This window comes from Cimex lectularius, unplaced genomic scaffold, assembly GCF_000648675.2.
Source record: "Cimex lectularius strain Harlan isolate CLEC.00 unplaced genomic scaffold, Clec_2.1 scaffold2, whole genome shotgun sequence".
In the NCBI taxonomy this organism is placed as follows: Eukaryota; Metazoa; Arthropoda; class Insecta; order Hemiptera; family Cimicidae; genus Cimex; species Cimex lectularius.
The window spans coordinates 6,533,063-6,551,495 of NW_019394219.1; the positions used below are offsets into that span (position 1 = coordinate 6,533,063).

The 18,433-nt window shown below is 35.3% G+C and overlaps 1 protein-coding gene across 3 annotated transcripts in view; it reads right to left on the bottom strand.

Annotated features, from left to right (window-relative positions):
• Positions 1-224: 224 nt before the first annotated feature.
• Positions 225-18,433, bottom strand: part of LOC106666716 (ryanodine receptor) — a 62,881-nt gene continuing 44,672 nt past the window's right edge. For 2 of the 3 annotated variants that reach the window (XM_014394081.2, XM_014394080.2), the window contains 50 exons: positions 18,193-18,375; positions 17,968-18,136; positions 17,695-17,909; positions 17,478-17,632; positions 17,291-17,415; positions 15,885-16,085; positions 15,549-15,827; positions 15,271-15,491; positions 15,104-15,194; positions 14,740-15,041; positions 14,514-14,682; positions 14,166-14,457; positions 13,798-13,921; positions 13,533-13,737; positions 13,242-13,471; positions 13,080-13,182; positions 12,878-13,013; positions 12,734-12,815; positions 12,491-12,654; positions 12,242-12,431; positions 11,958-12,073; positions 11,414-11,889; positions 11,198-11,356; positions 10,931-11,140; positions 10,542-10,654; positions 9,625-9,718; positions 9,389-9,558; positions 8,647-8,722; positions 8,279-8,458; positions 8,142-8,218; positions 7,928-8,082; positions 7,449-7,853; positions 7,307-7,377; positions 7,056-7,121; positions 6,909-6,988; positions 6,681-6,842; positions 6,266-6,625; positions 5,999-6,196; positions 5,754-5,921; positions 5,553-5,669; positions 5,361-5,490; positions 4,829-4,948; positions 4,248-4,669; positions 4,024-4,179; positions 3,891-3,951; positions 1,419-1,565; positions 1,232-1,363; positions 1,016-1,172; positions 788-953; positions 226-726 (listed from right to left, as the gene is read on the bottom strand). In XM_014394081.2, coding sequence (XP_014249567.1) covers positions 567-726; positions 788-953; positions 1,016-1,172; positions 1,232-1,363; positions 1,419-1,565; positions 3,891-3,951; positions 4,024-4,179; positions 4,248-4,669; positions 4,829-4,948; positions 5,361-5,490; positions 5,553-5,669; positions 5,754-5,921; positions 5,999-6,196; positions 6,266-6,625; positions 6,681-6,842; positions 6,909-6,988; positions 7,056-7,121; positions 7,307-7,377; positions 7,449-7,853; positions 7,928-8,082; positions 8,142-8,218; positions 8,279-8,458; positions 8,647-8,722; positions 9,389-9,558; positions 9,625-9,718; positions 10,542-10,654; positions 10,931-11,140; positions 11,198-11,356; positions 11,414-11,889; positions 11,958-12,073; positions 12,242-12,431; positions 12,491-12,654; positions 12,734-12,815; positions 12,878-13,013; positions 13,080-13,182; positions 13,242-13,471; positions 13,533-13,737; positions 13,798-13,921; positions 14,166-14,457; positions 14,514-14,682; positions 14,740-15,041; positions 15,104-15,194; positions 15,271-15,491; positions 15,549-15,827; positions 15,885-16,085; positions 17,291-17,415; positions 17,478-17,632; positions 17,695-17,909; positions 17,968-18,136; positions 18,193-18,375 — 8,740 coding nt within the window. In that variant the 3' untranslated portion in view covers positions 226-566. Of the gene's footprint in view, positions 727-787; positions 954-1,015; positions 1,173-1,231; positions 1,364-1,418; positions 1,566-3,890; positions 3,952-4,023; positions 4,180-4,247; positions 4,670-4,828; positions 4,949-5,360; positions 5,491-5,552; positions 5,670-5,753; positions 5,922-5,998; positions 6,626-6,680; positions 6,843-6,908; positions 6,989-7,055; positions 7,122-7,306; positions 7,378-7,448; positions 7,854-7,927; positions 8,083-8,141; positions 8,219-8,278; positions 8,459-8,646; positions 8,723-9,388; positions 9,559-9,624; positions 9,719-10,541; positions 10,655-10,930; positions 11,141-11,197; positions 11,357-11,413; positions 11,890-11,957; positions 12,074-12,241; positions 12,432-12,490; positions 12,655-12,733; positions 12,816-12,877; positions 13,014-13,079; positions 13,183-13,241; positions 13,472-13,532; positions 13,738-13,797; positions 13,922-14,165; positions 14,458-14,513; positions 14,683-14,739; positions 15,042-15,103; positions 15,195-15,270; positions 15,492-15,548; positions 15,828-15,884; positions 16,086-17,290; positions 17,416-17,477; positions 17,633-17,694; positions 17,910-17,967; positions 18,137-18,192; positions 18,376-18,433 lie in introns of all 3 variants that reach the window. The other variant, XM_024230241.1, reaches the window with a different exon arrangement.

Consider the following 18,433-nt stretch of genomic DNA (forward strand, 5'->3'; position numbering starts at 1 on the left):
TACAGGGTGTTCGGCTACTTGTGTTACAAACTTTGCCAGTAGAATACAAATGGAACTAAAAAGTCTTAATTAACTGTGGTCTGAAGTCCAACAGTTTCGATTTAGGTGGTATGGTCAAAAATATCCATGAAGTATTATAGCCCATTATCATTCTCATAAAAAGAAATAAATTAAATTTTAGTAATTTTTATTTGTATATACATTTTTAAAATATTTTCTTATAAAATGAAAAAAAGAAAAAACAAAAATTCTGTTGAAGGCAACTTTTTAATAGATTTTAAGCTTTTCCAATTGGTGGATAACTAAACAAACTGTATGACATTAATTATAAGGCCACAAAATTTACAATAATTTTTTTTATTTACATCTTTACTTGATCTAAATGAAGTTTTCTTAAACTTCATTATTTTTTCTGTAAATTTACATTTGTGATATTGTTTTTTGTCCTACTGAGAATCATTTATTTCAAATATTTAAAAAAAGGAAAAGAATAATTTTTTTTTATTAAGGTACCAATGGAACAGTAAAATTTTGATTTTTACAATTTCTGTCTGCTATTTGTCACGTTATCCACCACCGCCACCCAATTCATCTTCATATTGCTTCCTGAAACAGTCTCCGACTGGGAAGAAGTCCCAACATCTCTGTTGATACATGTTCCAAACGTATGTCTCTTGGCCTGTATATTCAGTATCCGGTTTGTTGATTAGATGCATAAGAAAGAACCTGAAGAACAAAATAAATCGTAAATACCAAAAGAATTAATGACAATTTGATTGTGACTCACATGTAATTTGCCAAATTATGCTCCTGCTGGACGTGAGTGTCAAAACCGTGTGGTACTTTATCAAAATAATCCTTTCCTATGCCGCATATGAAGCAGTTGGATTCCATGTCTTCTTTAACACTCTCCAGTTGATCTCTTAGCTCTCCAAAAGCATCAATGATCAAACCTGAAAGCGATAAATTGGTAATTTTCTTTTTGTCTGGTTGTCATAGTTTTTAATGATTTTACCCTGAATAATAGCCAAAAGAATGACAATAACGAAGAAGAAGAATGTGATGTCGAACATGATTCTATAAACTTCATAATCATCGCCATCAGGGGGCTCAATTTCATCACCAATACCACCACCGGCTCTTACACCTTTGTATAAATGGAAGACAAAACACTAAAACATAAAACCTCATTACTTTAAATAAAAAAGATGAATAGCCAATTTTTAATTACAGTCATCATATCGTGACATTTTTTGTCTACTTCGTCCTCCTCTTCTTGGACATAGAATTTTCTGAAGAAGTTGAAAGCTATCACAGTATAGATATATACGATAATCGTCAACAACATGACTGTGAGGACAAGCTGAAACATTTAACCTCCTTAGTACATGAAGGCTAAAATACTAAATTTGACCAACCTGTTTTCCATTGTGCGTTACAGACTGCAAGATCGTACGCAGTGTCTTAAATCCAACAGCAACATCGAGCAAGTGAGCAGCAAAGAAAAAGTTATTGAAGTTGCCAAGGATTGAGAAAATGAAGTAGAAAAAACTGTACAGGAAGGCCTGAAAATACATCACACAATAAGTGCTTATATTACATAATTAAGAAACATAAAATATTTCATGTGATACTAGTTACTAGTAAGGGGCACCCAAATAACCTACTACGGTGCTTCCCACACGAGTACACGGACCTCTTCGAGGTCTGCAGTGAACATTGAGAAAAATTTATAGTTACAAAAATAAACGAAGAATGAATAAATAAATTTAAAAAAGTATCAACAATGAGTACTGAAAACAAAAGTTTGTTATTTTGCAGCAGCAGTCGTGTTCTCCACAGACATACTTTAGCTATGAAACAAAGCCAGCCTCTTTAAAAAAAGTTTTATATGAGTTCAAAGTTTTAATTATATCAGGCGACGGTTGAAGTCAAGACTTTTCAGCAGTACAATGTGACAATATGGAAAGCCTTCATTATGCTCTGCTTCTCCACACAGATGTGAGGTGGCTGTCTTGTGAGAAAGCACTTTCACGATTTTAGGAATTACGTTCTGAAGTCTCATCTCTGTTTACGGACCACAATGTCAAATTGGTCAAAATTTTTAATGATGAGAAAAGCCAATGTATACTGTTGTATTTATCAGATATTTTCATTAAAATCAATGAGATGAGTCTTTCTTTGCATGGGAAGAGTACCACAACTTTCGATGCTAATAACAAAGTTTGCTCTTTCAAAAGAAAAATCCAGTTTTGGGTAGAATCGGTTGAGAACGAAAAGAGAGGTGGGCTGTTTTCCTGTGTTAAATGATATGGTTTTAAATTACACAAACTGGAGTAATGGTAATTATTATATTAATCCATGGATGTCTAATAGACATAATTGACTGAGTTAATTATTTTAATTTATTATACTTTTTTAACTAAGGTCTTGGTAGAGATGAAAAAGTTAGTGACACGAGCGGGATTCAAACCCCATTTAGCTCAGTACGCTGCTGCTCTAACCTCTTGAACTATTGACTTGAGATGAGGAGTTGGCATCCGAGTGGATTGAAGTCATGATAGCTCACGATTGAGCCAAAAGTTGTGAATTTGAATCCCGCTCATGACACAATCTTTTTCTTCTCAATCAAGACTTTATATATAAAAAAGTATAATTAATAAAATTGAATTAATAATACTATTAATAAAGGTTTTTAGTTGAGATAAAAAAAGTCAATGGCAAGAGCGGGATTTGAACCCACGATCTTCGGCTAGATACGCCGCTGCTCTACCACTTGAGCTATCGTGACCTCGATCCACTCGGACTCGGATTTTGGTGTCAAATAGACGAAATGACAAAAAGGAGGGAAAATTCAAAAGCTGGGGTTGAGATAGGAAGTTGGTGTCCGAGTGGATCGAGGTCACGATAGCTCAAGTGGCAGAGCAACGGCGTATCTAGCCGAAGATCGTGGGTTCGAATCCCGCTCATGCCATTGACTTTTTTATCTCAACTAAAAACCTTAATTAATTGTAATATATTAATTAGTCAAGCGGACCATGAAATTAGTGAAATTAATAATGCTGTTGACCCTGGTACTAAGGGAAAAAAACAAAACAAGTCTGTTGCAAGAGTTTTTCAGAAGCAAAAACCTAGTTTAAGTGGGCAAGACTGTTTCATTTTATTTGGCATAACAGTTGATGATTCTAATTCCACTGTGATTAGTAGTAGTAGTAGTAGTAGTAGTAATTATCCACGTATCAACCTCACATGGCCTAGTCTTAATTAGGTGAGGATAATCCCTTTTCTGATACTAATATTACTGATCCAACTGTCTCTTTTGATCATATTTTTGATCGAAGTTTTCACATATGGGGTGCGATCTGATCACCATTTGATTGTGGTTCAGCATTGGGGGTTGGAATGTCCTGGTATTAGCCGCCTTGTCACCTATTCATTGTGTTCCAGACCTACATGTGTGTGGACAAACAACACCATTTTAATGACATGCTACAGTTCATAGTATCACTCCAACAAGAGCATGATGAGGGGGGCCCATGGAGGACCTTTCATGGGCAGCAGTATGTCATTAATCACCCCAGGCTAGTGCCAGATTATATATGATTCTGCCGTGTAAATAAAGTGGACATGATACAGTAAAGATAAGGCAAAACATGGTGTGAAAAAGTTCCAAATTCTTAGCAGGTATGGTGAGGTAAACAACTTGGCTGAAGAAAAGCCATTCAACCTTAATAATTATAATAATAATAATAATATAATAATAATAATAATAATAATAACAATAAATATTAATTATTGTTGTTGTGTTATTGTTGTAAGTAATAATTTCTAAAATTTGTAGGCAGTTGCATATTAAATAAAACAATAATTGTACATGTTATTTCACTCACATTATCAGTGATCGTGACTCCTGCTTTCCATAATTGATATCTCCAGTCAATATTCAAAATGCTGAAATGATGAATATTTAATGAAATAATTGTATTAAATCATTTTCAATCATATAAGAAACAAAAAACTGACAAGTGTACAAATCCTGATCCTTCTTCTTCTTGTGAGCTGAATGATGTTTTTTCCATTCCGAGAAGATTGCTTATTGAATCAAAATCATAAGTTTCGCTGTACTTCTGTCTGACCTTCTTCTTTACAAATTTATCCCAGTAGTTTACAGGAAATGATCTTAAAATAAAATATAAAAAAAATCGTTGAATTTTACAAAGCTTTAAGACGTGGATTGTTCATCGTACTTAGCAGAAATGACGAGTTTATCCCAATGTGATTTTATATCGTCGTCTTCTGGCTGTTCGGCAATGAAAAGGCCATCAAATTCCAGCCTTCTCGCGATTTCCTTTTCCCTTTTAAATATGGCCAAAGGTACTTTGAGATGATAGTAAGCTATTAGCATAGCGAGTGATACCAAAGAGTGGAGAAGAGCAGCTAGCCTCATGACATGCTCCATGTAAAAGAAATCTTCGTTGACATGAACAAGCTCAAGTGGGTCTTCGTCTTCTTCGCCGCTACCACCCCCATCACTTCCTACTCCACTGACATTTTCCACTTCACCGCTTTTCGCCTCTCCGCTTAATTCGACTAAAAGTTCCTCCATTGATTTGGCCGCAGAAGCAGCTCCACTTCCACCATCATCTTCATCCTCTCCTAACGTTGTCACCTTTATAAATGATATAATTAAAATCTGTTCAAATTGTAACGGGGAAGGTTAGAAAATAATGTTGGTTTATTGAATAAACTAAAGGAGAACTGTCACAATTTATACAGTCCAACATTATTTTTTGACCAACCCATTATTTAGAGCAGTTTAGAATGGTACCTTGTAGAAAAGTAAAATGAAATTGATGCAGAAGGCCAAAACAAGAGCAACGTATTTCAAATTGTAAAAGTTGCGAGCAAGAAAGCTGACAGCCCTGTGAGTATATTTGTTGAAATCAATCTGAAACAAATTTAAATCTGATGAGTAATTAAATTTCTAATGTATGACGAACACTATACAACATATTGTGAACTGCATAAATTACAAGTTCTAATTACTAGGGTCAAATTCCCAACCATATCTAAAAAAGGGTTGTTTTCTTAAGTTTTACTTTAATATACAGAGGAAGAAGAAGAAGAAGTAAGGGATACAGCATTGCAGGGGTTATAAACATTGTGCATTAAATTTCCATGTTTCCTCAAAATTACATCTTACCTCATCTAACCGATGTAATTTAGTTTTCTTTAAAATTTTTGGTGTAGGTTTACATGATCCTAATGACTGCATGAAATGCAATAACACGAATGATTTGGAAGTTAAACAACTCAATTTTTTTTTTTTAGAAAAAATTAATGATAGGAATTTCTCACACCTGTGATACTGCAGAAGGTTCACTGCTAACTTTTTCTTGTTTCGATTCGGCATCAAATGCAGCCATAACTGCTTCTTGTTGGGCAACGACTTCTGCCGTTTGAGCCGCTTCTTTCCGAGCTGCCTCACCACTAAAAAAAAAACAAACAAATCACTAAAATATTGAAGAAAATTTAAATTGAAATGTATTTACCCCAAGATATCAGCAAGAGTAATTTGTTGCTCAGGGACCACTTCCGATTTTTCTCCTTCATCTGTCTTCTCGCCACCTTCTTCTGTGCCTTCTCCTCTCCCTTCAATTGCTTTTGGCCTGTTTTGCAAAATTTAGAGTAAAATAAAGTTACTTCTGCTCTCCTTCACTTCTAACGATGATTTGTGTTATTAAGTTACTTACGGTTGACTCCCTTCTTTGGGAACGTCTGGCGCTGGTGGAGGACTTTCTTCTGCAGGAGGTAGTGCTGGCATGAGCCGCAAGTGATGTTTTTCTTCCTCTTTCACCTCAACTACAGGTTCTTCTGCTTGCGGGCCAGACATAAGCGAATAAATGATACCACCGATATACCTACATATATAAAATTAATTTGTTACTCTTCTCAGTAAAACTCATCATAAAAATATAATTGTTGAAATCACAATTACTTGAGAACTAATGACACGCCATAACCAGAATAGTAGAAAGCGTAAAAGTACAACTTGAAAAAGGCGACAACAAGTTCCAACACAGTCATCTGTTGCATTTCTGCAATTTTTGCCTTGATATTTGCAGGCGACAGCATTGAAAAGAATGCACCTACACCGTCTTTAATCGTCTGCCAAGCTCGCTTCAGAGGAGATTTTCTATTAAAAAAAATATATATCAAAAAAAGAAATTTTTTTTTTTTAAATAAAAGAAAAATGTAAACGCACCTTTCTTCATCTTCATCACCGATATAAGAATAAGATGTTTTCCGTCGTTCTCCTCCTCCACCAGAGCCATCATCAACAGCCATCAAGCCACTGGCATGAGTCATTTCAAAAATGGCATCTTCACAAAAGTTAACGAATGCCTCTAGCTTCTCTTTGTCTCCTCCCTCAGTGACAATTGAATAGAAAAACGCTCTCTTTGATTCTTTGATCTGCGGCTTCTCCCACTGCTCGATGTTGGATTCTTTGATCTCAAAATATACCCTCTCAATACGTTTGCTGCTACCCATGATTTCAATGCGACCGAGGAATGGCTCAAAGTAGTTCAGTACACTACCAGCTGTCTCCAAAAACCGGGCCAATCTAAAACAAATCAATTAGATTCTGTAAAATTTAACAGAATGAGAATTCCATCTACCTAGGCTCATTTGGCATGTGTTCAGATAAATTTGTAAGAAGCACTGCAAGATTAAAACCAATTTCTTTTGACGGCTCATGGAATCTTTCTGTGAATCCGACATAGTCGAGTTTGCCATCATGATTTGTCTCACAGCACTGAAGCATAAATTCGATCTCTTCCCTAAAAAATAATTTTGTCAGAGAAATTCCTTTTAAATCAGATATCTAATAATGATAGTCAACTAACGGAGTGTAGCTCTTCTGTTGTTCCATTTTTTCTTTGAAGTCTTTAGGCATAACCCAACCTTCATGATTTGGATCCAATTCCTAGATTAAAAGAAAAAATTAGTGGTAAAAGATTCAATGAGAATATATTTTTATAGTAGTAAATTACCAGAAAACTGGGAGAACTTGTGAGGTCAGCCAGTTTAAGGAACATGTCAAAGTATTTCAAAATCAACTGAAAAACAAACAAATTAGGTTATGTTTTGTAGAGATATCATAGCATCTTTGACAAGTTTTGCTTTTTGAAAATAGAGAAGAAATAACATAATTTTAAGGCTTATTGATAGTTAATATTGAAATATATATAATCTGAAAAACTGTTCTTTTAAATGCAAATATTAAACATTCAAACTTTCTTACCTCAACATTGGATGCGGATTCAACCAAGGTGTCAACCATCTGTTTTCCAATCGTTCCATTGACGACATTTCCTATTTATTTTAATATAGTAAGTAAACTTTACATGAAATATTTATGTACAATAATCAACTATTTTTACTACCTTCAAGCATGGACAGCATCATGGTGATCATGTCCTTCTGAAGGTTGAGCAACTCTTTAAGAAGGTCGACCTGACTAGTGTGCTTTGAGAGTTTGTCCTGCATGTGCGAAAAGAGGAAGAGGAAACCACCAACAGCATCCCACAGCCTGGAATGTGCCAGCGCCTGCTGATTTTGGGTACAAGGCCCCTGGATGACTTCAGACAGTGTGTTGAACACTTGACTTGCCACACCGATAGCTTTGAAGAAGTTTGCTTTTCCGGCAGGATCAATGAGCTCTTTGCTCGAGTAGTGCCAATAGAAATCCATGATTGATTCCTGGAGGCGAAGAAGATAATCTACTGTGCAAATAACAACATTGACTGTCGTCGTATTTCCTGCTTGTGTCCTGAGATAATTTTGCCATTCTGAAAATTATTAATTCAAAAATAAAGATTGAATAAAATAAAAGATATAACAGAAAAATAAATATCCTAATTACCAAGATTATGGCCTTCACAGGTGAGTTGGATGAACCGGAAAAGGGTGCAGGTGAATTCAGCATCGTGCATATTTTTCTCACCTGCAGCACCTTCTGATCCGACTCCAAGACCCTCAGCTTTGGTGTTTCTTTCAAAAGCATCTAGATCCAAGACACTACAAATAAAATATTATGAATATAAATAATTAAGTTTTTATTTTTTTTATTTTTAGACCTGCATGAGTTCATTAATCCGGCAATGGATGTGAAAAATCCTACATCTTTTTTCTCCTTCAAATGATTCAACATGCCCTGCAGAAGATTCAATATAATATATCTGTCCTAGCACTCTTTCTACACAAATTAATATACCATTTGTATATCAAGGTTGCCTCCTCTAAGCACTGAAATTCCTAGATTCAACGTTTTCTGCACCATTTCACTTGGTACTCCTTTGCAGGCTGAAATGTGGAGAAGAACCATCTCGGCGACTCCTCTGTTCGCCAGCCTTGCTTGGTGAAATAGCAATTTCTGCTTTTCCATTTCTTGTTCCTGAACAATATTTTGTATTAAGATTTTGTTTGACTGATTTAATTTTAATATTGGTCATTATTTATTTTAATCTTAACTTACTACGAGTTTTGCCATTGTTTTCTTTGAAAGCATTTAACAAACCTTTTCTTACAAATTGTAATAATATTTAAATTTTGTATTTAGTATGATAGAAAAAATTTACTTACATGAATAGAAGCGCCTCCTTCTTCTTCTCCGCCTTCTTCATCGCCACCTCCTTCTTCCTCTTCTTCACCACAAGATCTAAACCATATTGTGATAAACTTAATTAAAAATAAAAAATGTTATTAACTGATTTATTCAACCACTGATTAATTTTGTTCATCTTATACTCTTTGAATGGATTCCTATGTGCTTATGCACACTTCTCATCCTCATAGTTGTACTTCACTGGAATTTAAAGTTAAGAGACTTCTTTTTTAAATCACAAGTCTCTTCTATCTTACAAGCTACTGCTTTTTCTATCATGTTTAATGTCATACAACTGCAACTTTAGTACTACATCAAAGCCAGCCTAGTATGAAGTTAAAAGCCCATAACTGAAAGAAACTTGATTTAAGCCTGAACTTTAAAAGTGACTACAGTAACACAACTACAATGCACAACCCCCTCACATTTTTATTATTCATATAATACTAAGGTTATTCAAAAAGCTGACATTGTTGTCCATGTGGAGAAGCTTAAAATCAAGAATCAAATTATACAGATGTTGAAAATAACTAAAGAGAAATAATTTAAACTACAAACCCAAAACAAACAAAAAGAAATCCTTATGGCAATTAAAAAATTACTGTACATAAACTAAAAAGTAAAGAATAAGACATTAAAAGGAATTTTCCTTTTCCAAATGCTACGCATCTAACATAAATACAATAAAATTCATTCAAGATTAATATTAAACCAACTCACTTTGCAGTGATTTCAGCGTATGACATGTACAGTGGGTCTTCTTGAAGCGCTCCACTTCTTTCTGTCATGGCACCTCTGCAGAAAGTTGTTACAAGTTGCGTCAATGGGTCTGGCTTGCCTTCTTCTTCTTCTTTTTCCTGCTTCTTCAACTCCGCGTCTTCAAACGATTGCTTAACAAAACAAACGATACAAATTAACTTTTGTTTTCGCATCGTAAAACAACACTTAATACTTACAGTCAAATCTTCAATCATAACTTCTTGTCCAATATTTTCTTCTTGGAGCCAAAGATCGCAGTACGTTCTTGCAAAAATGTTCACCACTTTATGCCTGAAACAATTTACATATAAATAAATAGATGTACAGTTTAAAACGATAGTTTATAATGCGTATGGCATGGATCTGTCAGCGATGTAATAATATTAGCTAACCTGGGCAATAAATACAATGGGTGCGTTCTGAGACAAGCTACCGCTGCCCTTTTCCTCGCAGCTGACAAAACCCTCTTCCATGAAGATTTGTGTGGTGGTCGTATTTTGGCATGCTGTTAATCGCCCAAACAAAAACAAACAAACAATTTCTGCTTTTGCAAACCAAATATTAACTGTATTAAGTGACAAACATTTATTTGAATTGTGTCGTTTGGTACTATTTTTTTTTTTTAAATATAGTTTTAAAATAAGACAAATTATTGCCAAATAGCATGGTAAATATGTGGAATTCATCATCCAAGTTTTGTATGATTGACTCTCGCATAGGATATTACATACTACCATTAAAAATTAAATTCTTAAGCAAAAGTAAAAACATTTCTGTATGTGACAGCTTGAAAAACATTTATAATTTTAGACAAGAAATATACATTACATGATATGATTTCATCCTATTTCATCAATCACAACACATGCATTATAAAAAAAAGTTTAAAATTTAAAATAATTCATGCAGTTTTTAAAGGAAAATTTTTGTAATTAGTGGAAAAACTGTCAATGTAAATAGAATAAAAACTAAGCTGGTGTAAACTAAACAAATTGCATACATACTAAGTAAAACTTTAAATTACAAGTCAGAAAGTCCTAGTTTATCTAAAGATGGTGAACATCTCTTAAAGTAAACACAAAAGAAAACACAAACACATTATAAGTAGGCAGACCTTGGAAGAGCATGAAGAGATAGTTGACGGAAACAAGCAATAACGGCTCTCTTTCTTTGTGTCGAGACACATGATCGATACTGTTGCTTACTTTGCAGTTGTGGATGGTCAATCTAATGGAACAAAAACAAAGCAACCTAGGAATTGATAAATAAATAAAATAGGAAAAACAAAAACAATAGTAACACTGCCCTCACTAGTTATGAAAATAAAAACACTAAATTAAATTAATATTAGAAAAGGAAATAATGTAAAAAAAGTCAATAAATTATAAATTTGTGTATTAAGAAAAGAAGAGAAGGAAGAAACTGGTGCTCTTAATTTTTCAAAATGATGTTTGATTTTTTAAAAGAGAAAAAGCATTCCAAATTGTTTAATTTCCAACTTACCATGTGCAGGCCGAAAAGAACTTTTGCCATGGCCACAATTCTATCGACGACTTCATCAATTTGTTGAGGCTTTTCTGTGCTAATTTCTTTTTTATTGCCAAGCTTGGAATATAAGTAATGTTGCCAAGACATCTCGTCGCCTGGATCAATTTTGTCAGGAAGTGTGAGCTGGGTTTTCGCAAAATCAACTATTTCATACTCGGGTAATTTCTGTGAAAAAGCATATATTCAATTTTGAACCAAGAATACGAATAAAAAGCTACTCACTTTAAGATATCTGTCTTTACAATGCTGAACAAGTTCTTGTTCTCTTCCGGCAAATAGATTCAAACCAACAGGTAATAACCGTTTTAAAGCTGCAACCATTAAACTGGCCTGAAGTTCCTTGTTCTTGTCTCTTTTCTTATCCCGGTTCTTCTTTTTCTTCTGTAAAAATTATGTTTAATGTACTACAATCCTATAGAAAAAATTTCCTTGTTGAACCTTGGCTTTTCCACTTCCACCAGCCGGTGCTGCACCTTCAGACATTGTAACTGTCCTTCTTGTCGCAGTAGGCATGATTAATGCCATATTATCTATCTCGTTGGCAGAAATGAAATTGTTTTCTTCCTTCAAGAAATACTGCGATTTTGACCAGATGTTGAATATATCCGCGATGTGATTGTACAACTCATCAGCCTCGGGTATGTTGTTCCGGAGCCAGTGATTTCTCTGCAGATCGACGTACTTGATCAGGAGAGGATAAAACGAATAGATGTCTCTAACAATGAGGTTCCATTCTTCTTGAATTTCAGCTTCAACTTGAGACGTGTCTTCTGCGCTGGACTTTAAAAATCCTCTCAGCGATTCTTCCTTGTGGCACATGCTATCGATACGCTTTTTGACAGTGAGCGTCAGAGGTAGGAAAGGGTCCTTGAGAAGTTCCTCAGAAGAATTTATGATAATTTGCTGAGTAAAGGCTGAAAATTTAATCAAATTAGTTTCCTGGCAAATGAATTAATGAATACGTAGGAGCATACTATCCTACCTGCAATTCTTGTCATCCATGGGGCATTTTCATTGCCAATGTTGCTTTTGATCAACTTCAGCACATTTTTAAGCAACTTATTCATGTGTTCACTTGTTACCATTGTAACATAATTTCTTTAAGAAACAAAATAATGATTATAAGTACATAAAATTTATAAGAATCATAAAGTAGAACAACAAAAACAACGATGATGGTTCTGACATATATTATATATTTTTTACAGTTAATAAAGTAAATATAAAAAATAAAAATAAAATAATGCTATCATGATGAATACATACCCAGCTGTAAGGGATACATTATCTGGCCCTTGGACCCACCAGACCGGAAGGTAGGCACAGAGAAGTGGAAGGATAACATCGATGACATGAGGTGCTGCGCTGTGACTCTTATCAGATTCGACAAACTGGTCAACTTCAGCAAGAATCGTGTCCAGGGTCGGCATCGTCTGTTCCATACGGTTTAGTACATCTGTAAAAGGATGTATGTTATAATCAATCATTCATCATGATATTCTTGGCCATTCTTACCTTGAGCTTCTAAGGAATGATCTGCGATTCTATTGACCAACGAGTACTGGTTGTGTTTGTTGAGGTGAGGCTCGAGGTAAGCGACAGGGAAAGTAGATGAAAAAGCACCCAGACAACTTCCGATTGCAGGTCTATGCCTTTCAATTTCTGTCTTCAAATACTTCCTACAAAAATTTAAAAAATTAAAATAACCAATTAATTTATTTAATATCCGCGAATGTGAGAACATTTAAATAAAATGACCTATCATGCGTGAGTGTTGGGTCTATGCCGAGTGTGTAAAGGCTTCCGAGCATTTTATAAGATGCTACTTGAATTTCATCAACTGTAATCAGAAAATGCATTAATTAACCAATTAACAGTTAGAGAAGATTTATGAGAACTTACGCAGCAAATCAATTCCATAGTCACAAGCGGCAAGGTGGTCAAACATTGATGTCAAGACAGGCAACACAACATCATTTATGTAAAACAAGGAAGTTGACGTCTTGAGATGTGTCCCTCTTAGATGGCTGTACCTTCCCTAAATTTGAAAAAAAGCATATAAATTTCTTAAATATTTAAAAACATTTATATTGTATTGGATTACATCTGTTAAGCACTGGATAGTCTGGCCTAAGTCATCGGCGGTGTTATTGAAAAATGTGAGCATTGAAGTTCTTATAAATTCGGGACAGTTTTTAACCAAGGACCTAAATTCAATGGCCAATTAATAATGTGATAACAATTATTAATGTCTTAATGCAATTACTTTGCATCTATGGCTTTCACTAAAACTTGAAGGCACCTAACAGTTATCCTAACATCTGGGCCAAAAGCGGACAACCTCGTTCTTAACAAATTTGCCAATTTACAGAAAAGACTCGCGACCATTTCCTTCTCTTTCAACGACGCTGCTCCAATATTGTTTGTGGCAGTAGCAATTGCAATGAAATAACTTCTGTGTGTGCTGAAATATTTCTCAACAAGAAGTAGCACCACCTAGAATAAAAAATATACATTAAAACTTGCCGTGTTCATATTTAAAAAATGCCTGGTTTACCTTGAAGAAAAATTTGATGTCTCTTGTACACGTTTTGAAACTTGACCGCCTACTGAAAGTCGTGGACGGCTTGAGTAATTTCATGTTGATCGAAGCTTTGTCCGTATACTGGATGAGCTTTTCCAGAAGACTGTAGGCAAACCTGGACTCGCCTGTGGCTGCTGCTGCAATTTGTTGATCAATGTCACCACCACCTCGGTTTGGTCTATAAAATAAAAAAAATTAGAAAGTTGCAGGTTCAAAAATTTTCATATATGAAACTTACTTATGCAGCTTGAAGCCTTGGTACTGCAAATACTTGAGGAATTCTTGTGACCTCTCCCTGTCTTTTTTCTTTTCTTTGTCAGTAAGGAGATCATATGGGACTAATTGAGGATGAATCGCTCCTCCTGTAAAATGAACAATATTTATGGTTTATAGTATAATGATTGGATTGATTTCCTGAGGTATGGAATCAATCACACTAATCAGAACGAAGTAAATGATGCAATAAATTTATTGGCTGCATGTATTGAAGTATTTTCTATATTTGTATTAAAAAAGGCTTCATTAATATATAAAATATTTATTTCCTAATAATTAATCAACGAGCTTAACTAAAAGTTTTAACTGTAATTATGAGTTATTTATTACCGCAAGTAGTGAGTTCTTCTTTTTTCTTTTTTGCCCAAATGTCATGTGAGTTTTCTGCAAGACGTTCAGCCATGTTTTGCATTTCCCTGCTGAGTGTAAGATTTGTCATGTCGATAGGATTTGGATGATAGTTGAAAGGAGAGCCGCTATCCATGGCACCTTTCGACTGTCTTCTCACTGAGCTTCCTCTGTTGTTTGACGGGATGTCGACTTCAGTGTGTTCTATGGTCCATCCAATGGCCAATAGTGCTTTAAGAGATTCCCTTACGGGTTCTTTGTACCTTTCTTTTTCCTGGAAAACACAAACAGCATTATTATAATAAATAATAATTTTGAATCATATCTTACGTAATCATTCAACATATTGTATGGTTTCAGACGAGGATGCGTTTTTGAACTGTCAGACCATTGATCACCGTGCACCCATCCATTTTCCATTTTTCTGCTAGCCCACGCGTCATGATAGTGTTCAGAAAATTTCTGAACAATTGAGTTCATATCATTATCAAGTGATACTCTAAAGGCAAACAAAAATTTAAAACGCTGAAAAGCATTTTATTACATGAAGACTTACGATGATGTGTTAATAGGTTGTGGATTGTACGGTCCATCAACAGGTCCCATATTCTTAGTGCCGTACAGTTCATCATCATAGTTCTTAGATAAAGAATAATCAGGTGGGAGAGCACATCCAATTGCAGAAAGGCAGGGCAGAGCTTTTCCAAACAGTTCAGGATCATAATCCATCTTTGATAATGAATCGAATATATTGCTGAAGAGAATCATCGTCAGCCTCTTTTCCTCATCGCTTGAGTTGGTTGATCCTCCAGAAGATCCGTAATACTTGGCACAACGATCATAGTGAAGAGTCAACAACTATAAATGTAATTTGATTATTAGTGTATAGAATTTATTACTAATTACTGTTCTTATTATACCCTCAAAGCGACTGTAGTGTACTCTGAAAGCTGAGATACATCAATAGTCAACTTTCGAAGCAATTTAAGCAACATACTTGGCTGCAACTGGCTAAAATAAAGAATTAACAATAATTGAATTGAGTCAAATGAATAATCTTCCGATGATAACTGAAAACAAAAATTACCTTGTAAGAGCTACAAGAAAATCTGAAACTGCTTCTCTTTGACCTTTGGTCAACATTCGATTTTTTGAAAGCCTGTAGACAGTGTGCAGTGTTGCATCCAAAAGACTTGCATAATTGTCAGCATTGCCGTAAAACTGCGAGTGTTTTATAAGCAACGGAAGAATCGAATTTCCAATGTAACGATTCATAGCAAGAGCCATTTCAGATTCTTGGCCGTCACTCTGTAACATCCAGACAAAATTAATACACGGCATTTGTAAAATTGTGATCACACCAACCCTGTCGAGCATAGTCGCTGCACGAAGATCTGGCAAAAATGCATCCTCGAGAATTCTGAAGAACAGGTCTTGATGTTCAATGCCGTAAACCCTTTCTAGAAAAAGTACTACGCTCTGCTTGTGAGACGGAATCAAGCCAGACGGGATGTCGCTCTTTGGCCTCTCTTCTCCGGCAGCCGGGTTGGTCAAAGTAAACTTCAGACTGAGAACTCCTGATAAATCTTCAAGCGGAACCAGTGATCTCAGAATTGCCCTGGCTCTCAAAGACTCATTCTTTCCCTATTTACGAATATGCCTTTTAGTTAATTACTTGAAAATTTAATTTTTTCGTATTACCTGTGCAATGACGGAAACATCAGGTGCACATCTTCCGAGTAGGTCAACAAGCGTACAGTAAAAGGCTAAAATCGCAGCTCCAGTGTCGATGTAGTCTTCATCATCGTCAGATTCGGGCAAAGGATGTTCGAACTGCAAGCCTAATGTGGTTCCTTCAGCTTCATCCATTACTTTTCTTCTGTCTGCTATTCTTTCTGACATCTAGATGAGAAATTTCAATAGTTAAATTACTGACGGTCTATTATTAATTATATTTTCAATGCCATTAAGATAAATAATTATTTTACACAAATTACTTTTTATTTTTTGTGTAGTTAAATACCAATTTGTGTAAATCGTTTTTAAATACCCATTCATTTCAATAAAAACAATTATGAGTAATACTAAACCACTAATAATAATAATTATTATTTTTAATTTGGTTATTACAGACGCACTATAGATGGCAAAATGCTAAAACACGTCTGATGGACTAAACCAGCAAGGATAGGCAGACCAAAATAATCAACAACACCAAAATTACAGGTTCATCACCCCACAAACTCCACAAAGAAATCTCACAATAATTATGAAGAGGTTTTTCTTGAGGACCGTGGGTGATAAACTTTTGGTGATTTTTTATTCTTTTGGACTGCCACACAGATTTCAGTTTTATGCCACTGAAGAAAGTCAGACCAAACTGTTCAGGAATGAACTAACTGCAAATAATAATTATGTTAAAAAGAAACAAATACTGTTAAAGTTATGATCCTTGTTCAACAACTGTGTTAAATCTCAATAAATTCGAGTTATAAACTAAACTTATATCTGTAATTTGGTCATTTCTGACCACCTGGTCTGCCTATCCTCACGGATGTAGTGGCGATTGACAAAATAACACAGAACAGCCACAGAAGATGGCAGAATGCTGATTAGTATCAGACAACCAAAATGATCAGTAACGATCAAATTTCAACTACTATTGTTGCTTGGTTGTATTTGATTGCCTAATCTCATTGTTTTGTCTTTTGCCTAAAAGAAAGTTTGTGTCTTGCCTCACTATAACCCTGATGAACTACAGGAAATAACATTATTTTGAAACATATCGGAAAGACCAACCAACCCACATAGGCAGACCAAAATGATTGGTAAAAACCAAATTTCAACTACTATGGTTGTTTGGTTATTTTCAATTGTCTAATATTGTTGTTTTGCCTTTCATTGTCTTGTTATAGTTGTTTGCATGTCAGTGATTTATCCATTATGGTGATACACAAAGTTTCAGACCAACCACAGGACAAGCGAAATTCTGAAATGTGTCTGGTGGACCAACCCCGGTGAGAACAGGCAAACCAAAATGATAACCAAATTTCTACCTCTATGGTTGTGTGGTATACAAAATTGAGAATATAATATTGAAAATTTACCTTGTTAGCATCAATAATCGCTCTCAGCAGACCCTCACCTTCACCCCTCAAAGCCGGTCCAAGACATTCAGGCCGCCTGATTAGAAGTCTGATCACCAAGTTTGCGTTTTCTTCCACACTTTCACCTACGTCAAGCATCATCTGTATTTTTCATCTTCATAAATATTTAGCTGAGACGATAATTTACCATTGACCCAGACACAGAAGCGTAAGAAATCCAGATACCTTTCACCCTCAACAGGATCCCAACCAAGATCGGGATATCCTTTTTCAACCAACTCTGAATTCGATTGGAGACCGCAACGACTCAGATAAATAGCTATTTTCTCTAAATAATGTTCTCTAAAAATTTACATTTACTGTATTTATACATGGCGATACAATCGAATAATCTTTGCATTTACCTGAGTGCAAGAGCGAGTTCTGTGTTTTCCATAAGAGAGGAATAAGCAACGTCGAGTGGTGTACTACCTCTGAGAGAAGGTCTCGAGAGCAGGATATTACTGTTTTCAAGGAGGAAAGTCAAATGGTCAAACATAGCCTTTTGGTTCTGCCTTGACGTTCTGCAGAAATAACAAAGGAAACGACAACACGCCACAACCATTTCATGAGAAGTATCCTGTATCAAGACAATATATCAATCATGGAATGATCCATAGAATTTTAATTGATAAAACCTTCTCTTTAGCCACAGGCTCGCCTTCTTGTCCGCCTTGAGGTGCATCCGATTGAGCTTGTGATCTCCTGCCCAGTGTATTGATCATTACAGCCATAACGTTCTCGTGCACCCTAAGAACTCGAATTAGATCAGGGTGTTGGAAGAAAGTATGGTTGTTCACAAGCTTCCTAAAAAATAATACACAGTAGTAAAATAAAAACATACCACCACGCAAGAAACATACCATAAACGCATTCTCATCAAGCCTTCTTCCTCTTGAGACATCTGCACAGGTAGAAGTGCCCTTATCTGACTCAGGCCAATCCACATCAAAGCAACATCATCTTTGGTCTTATAGTTAATAACGTAGGTCTTTCCCAATGATCTTTGAAGTTCTCCCACACTATCGTACTGCCTGACTAGTAGACTGAAAACGAGATGTCATTAATCGCACTATCGCATAGAATCACAACTATATATTTTTT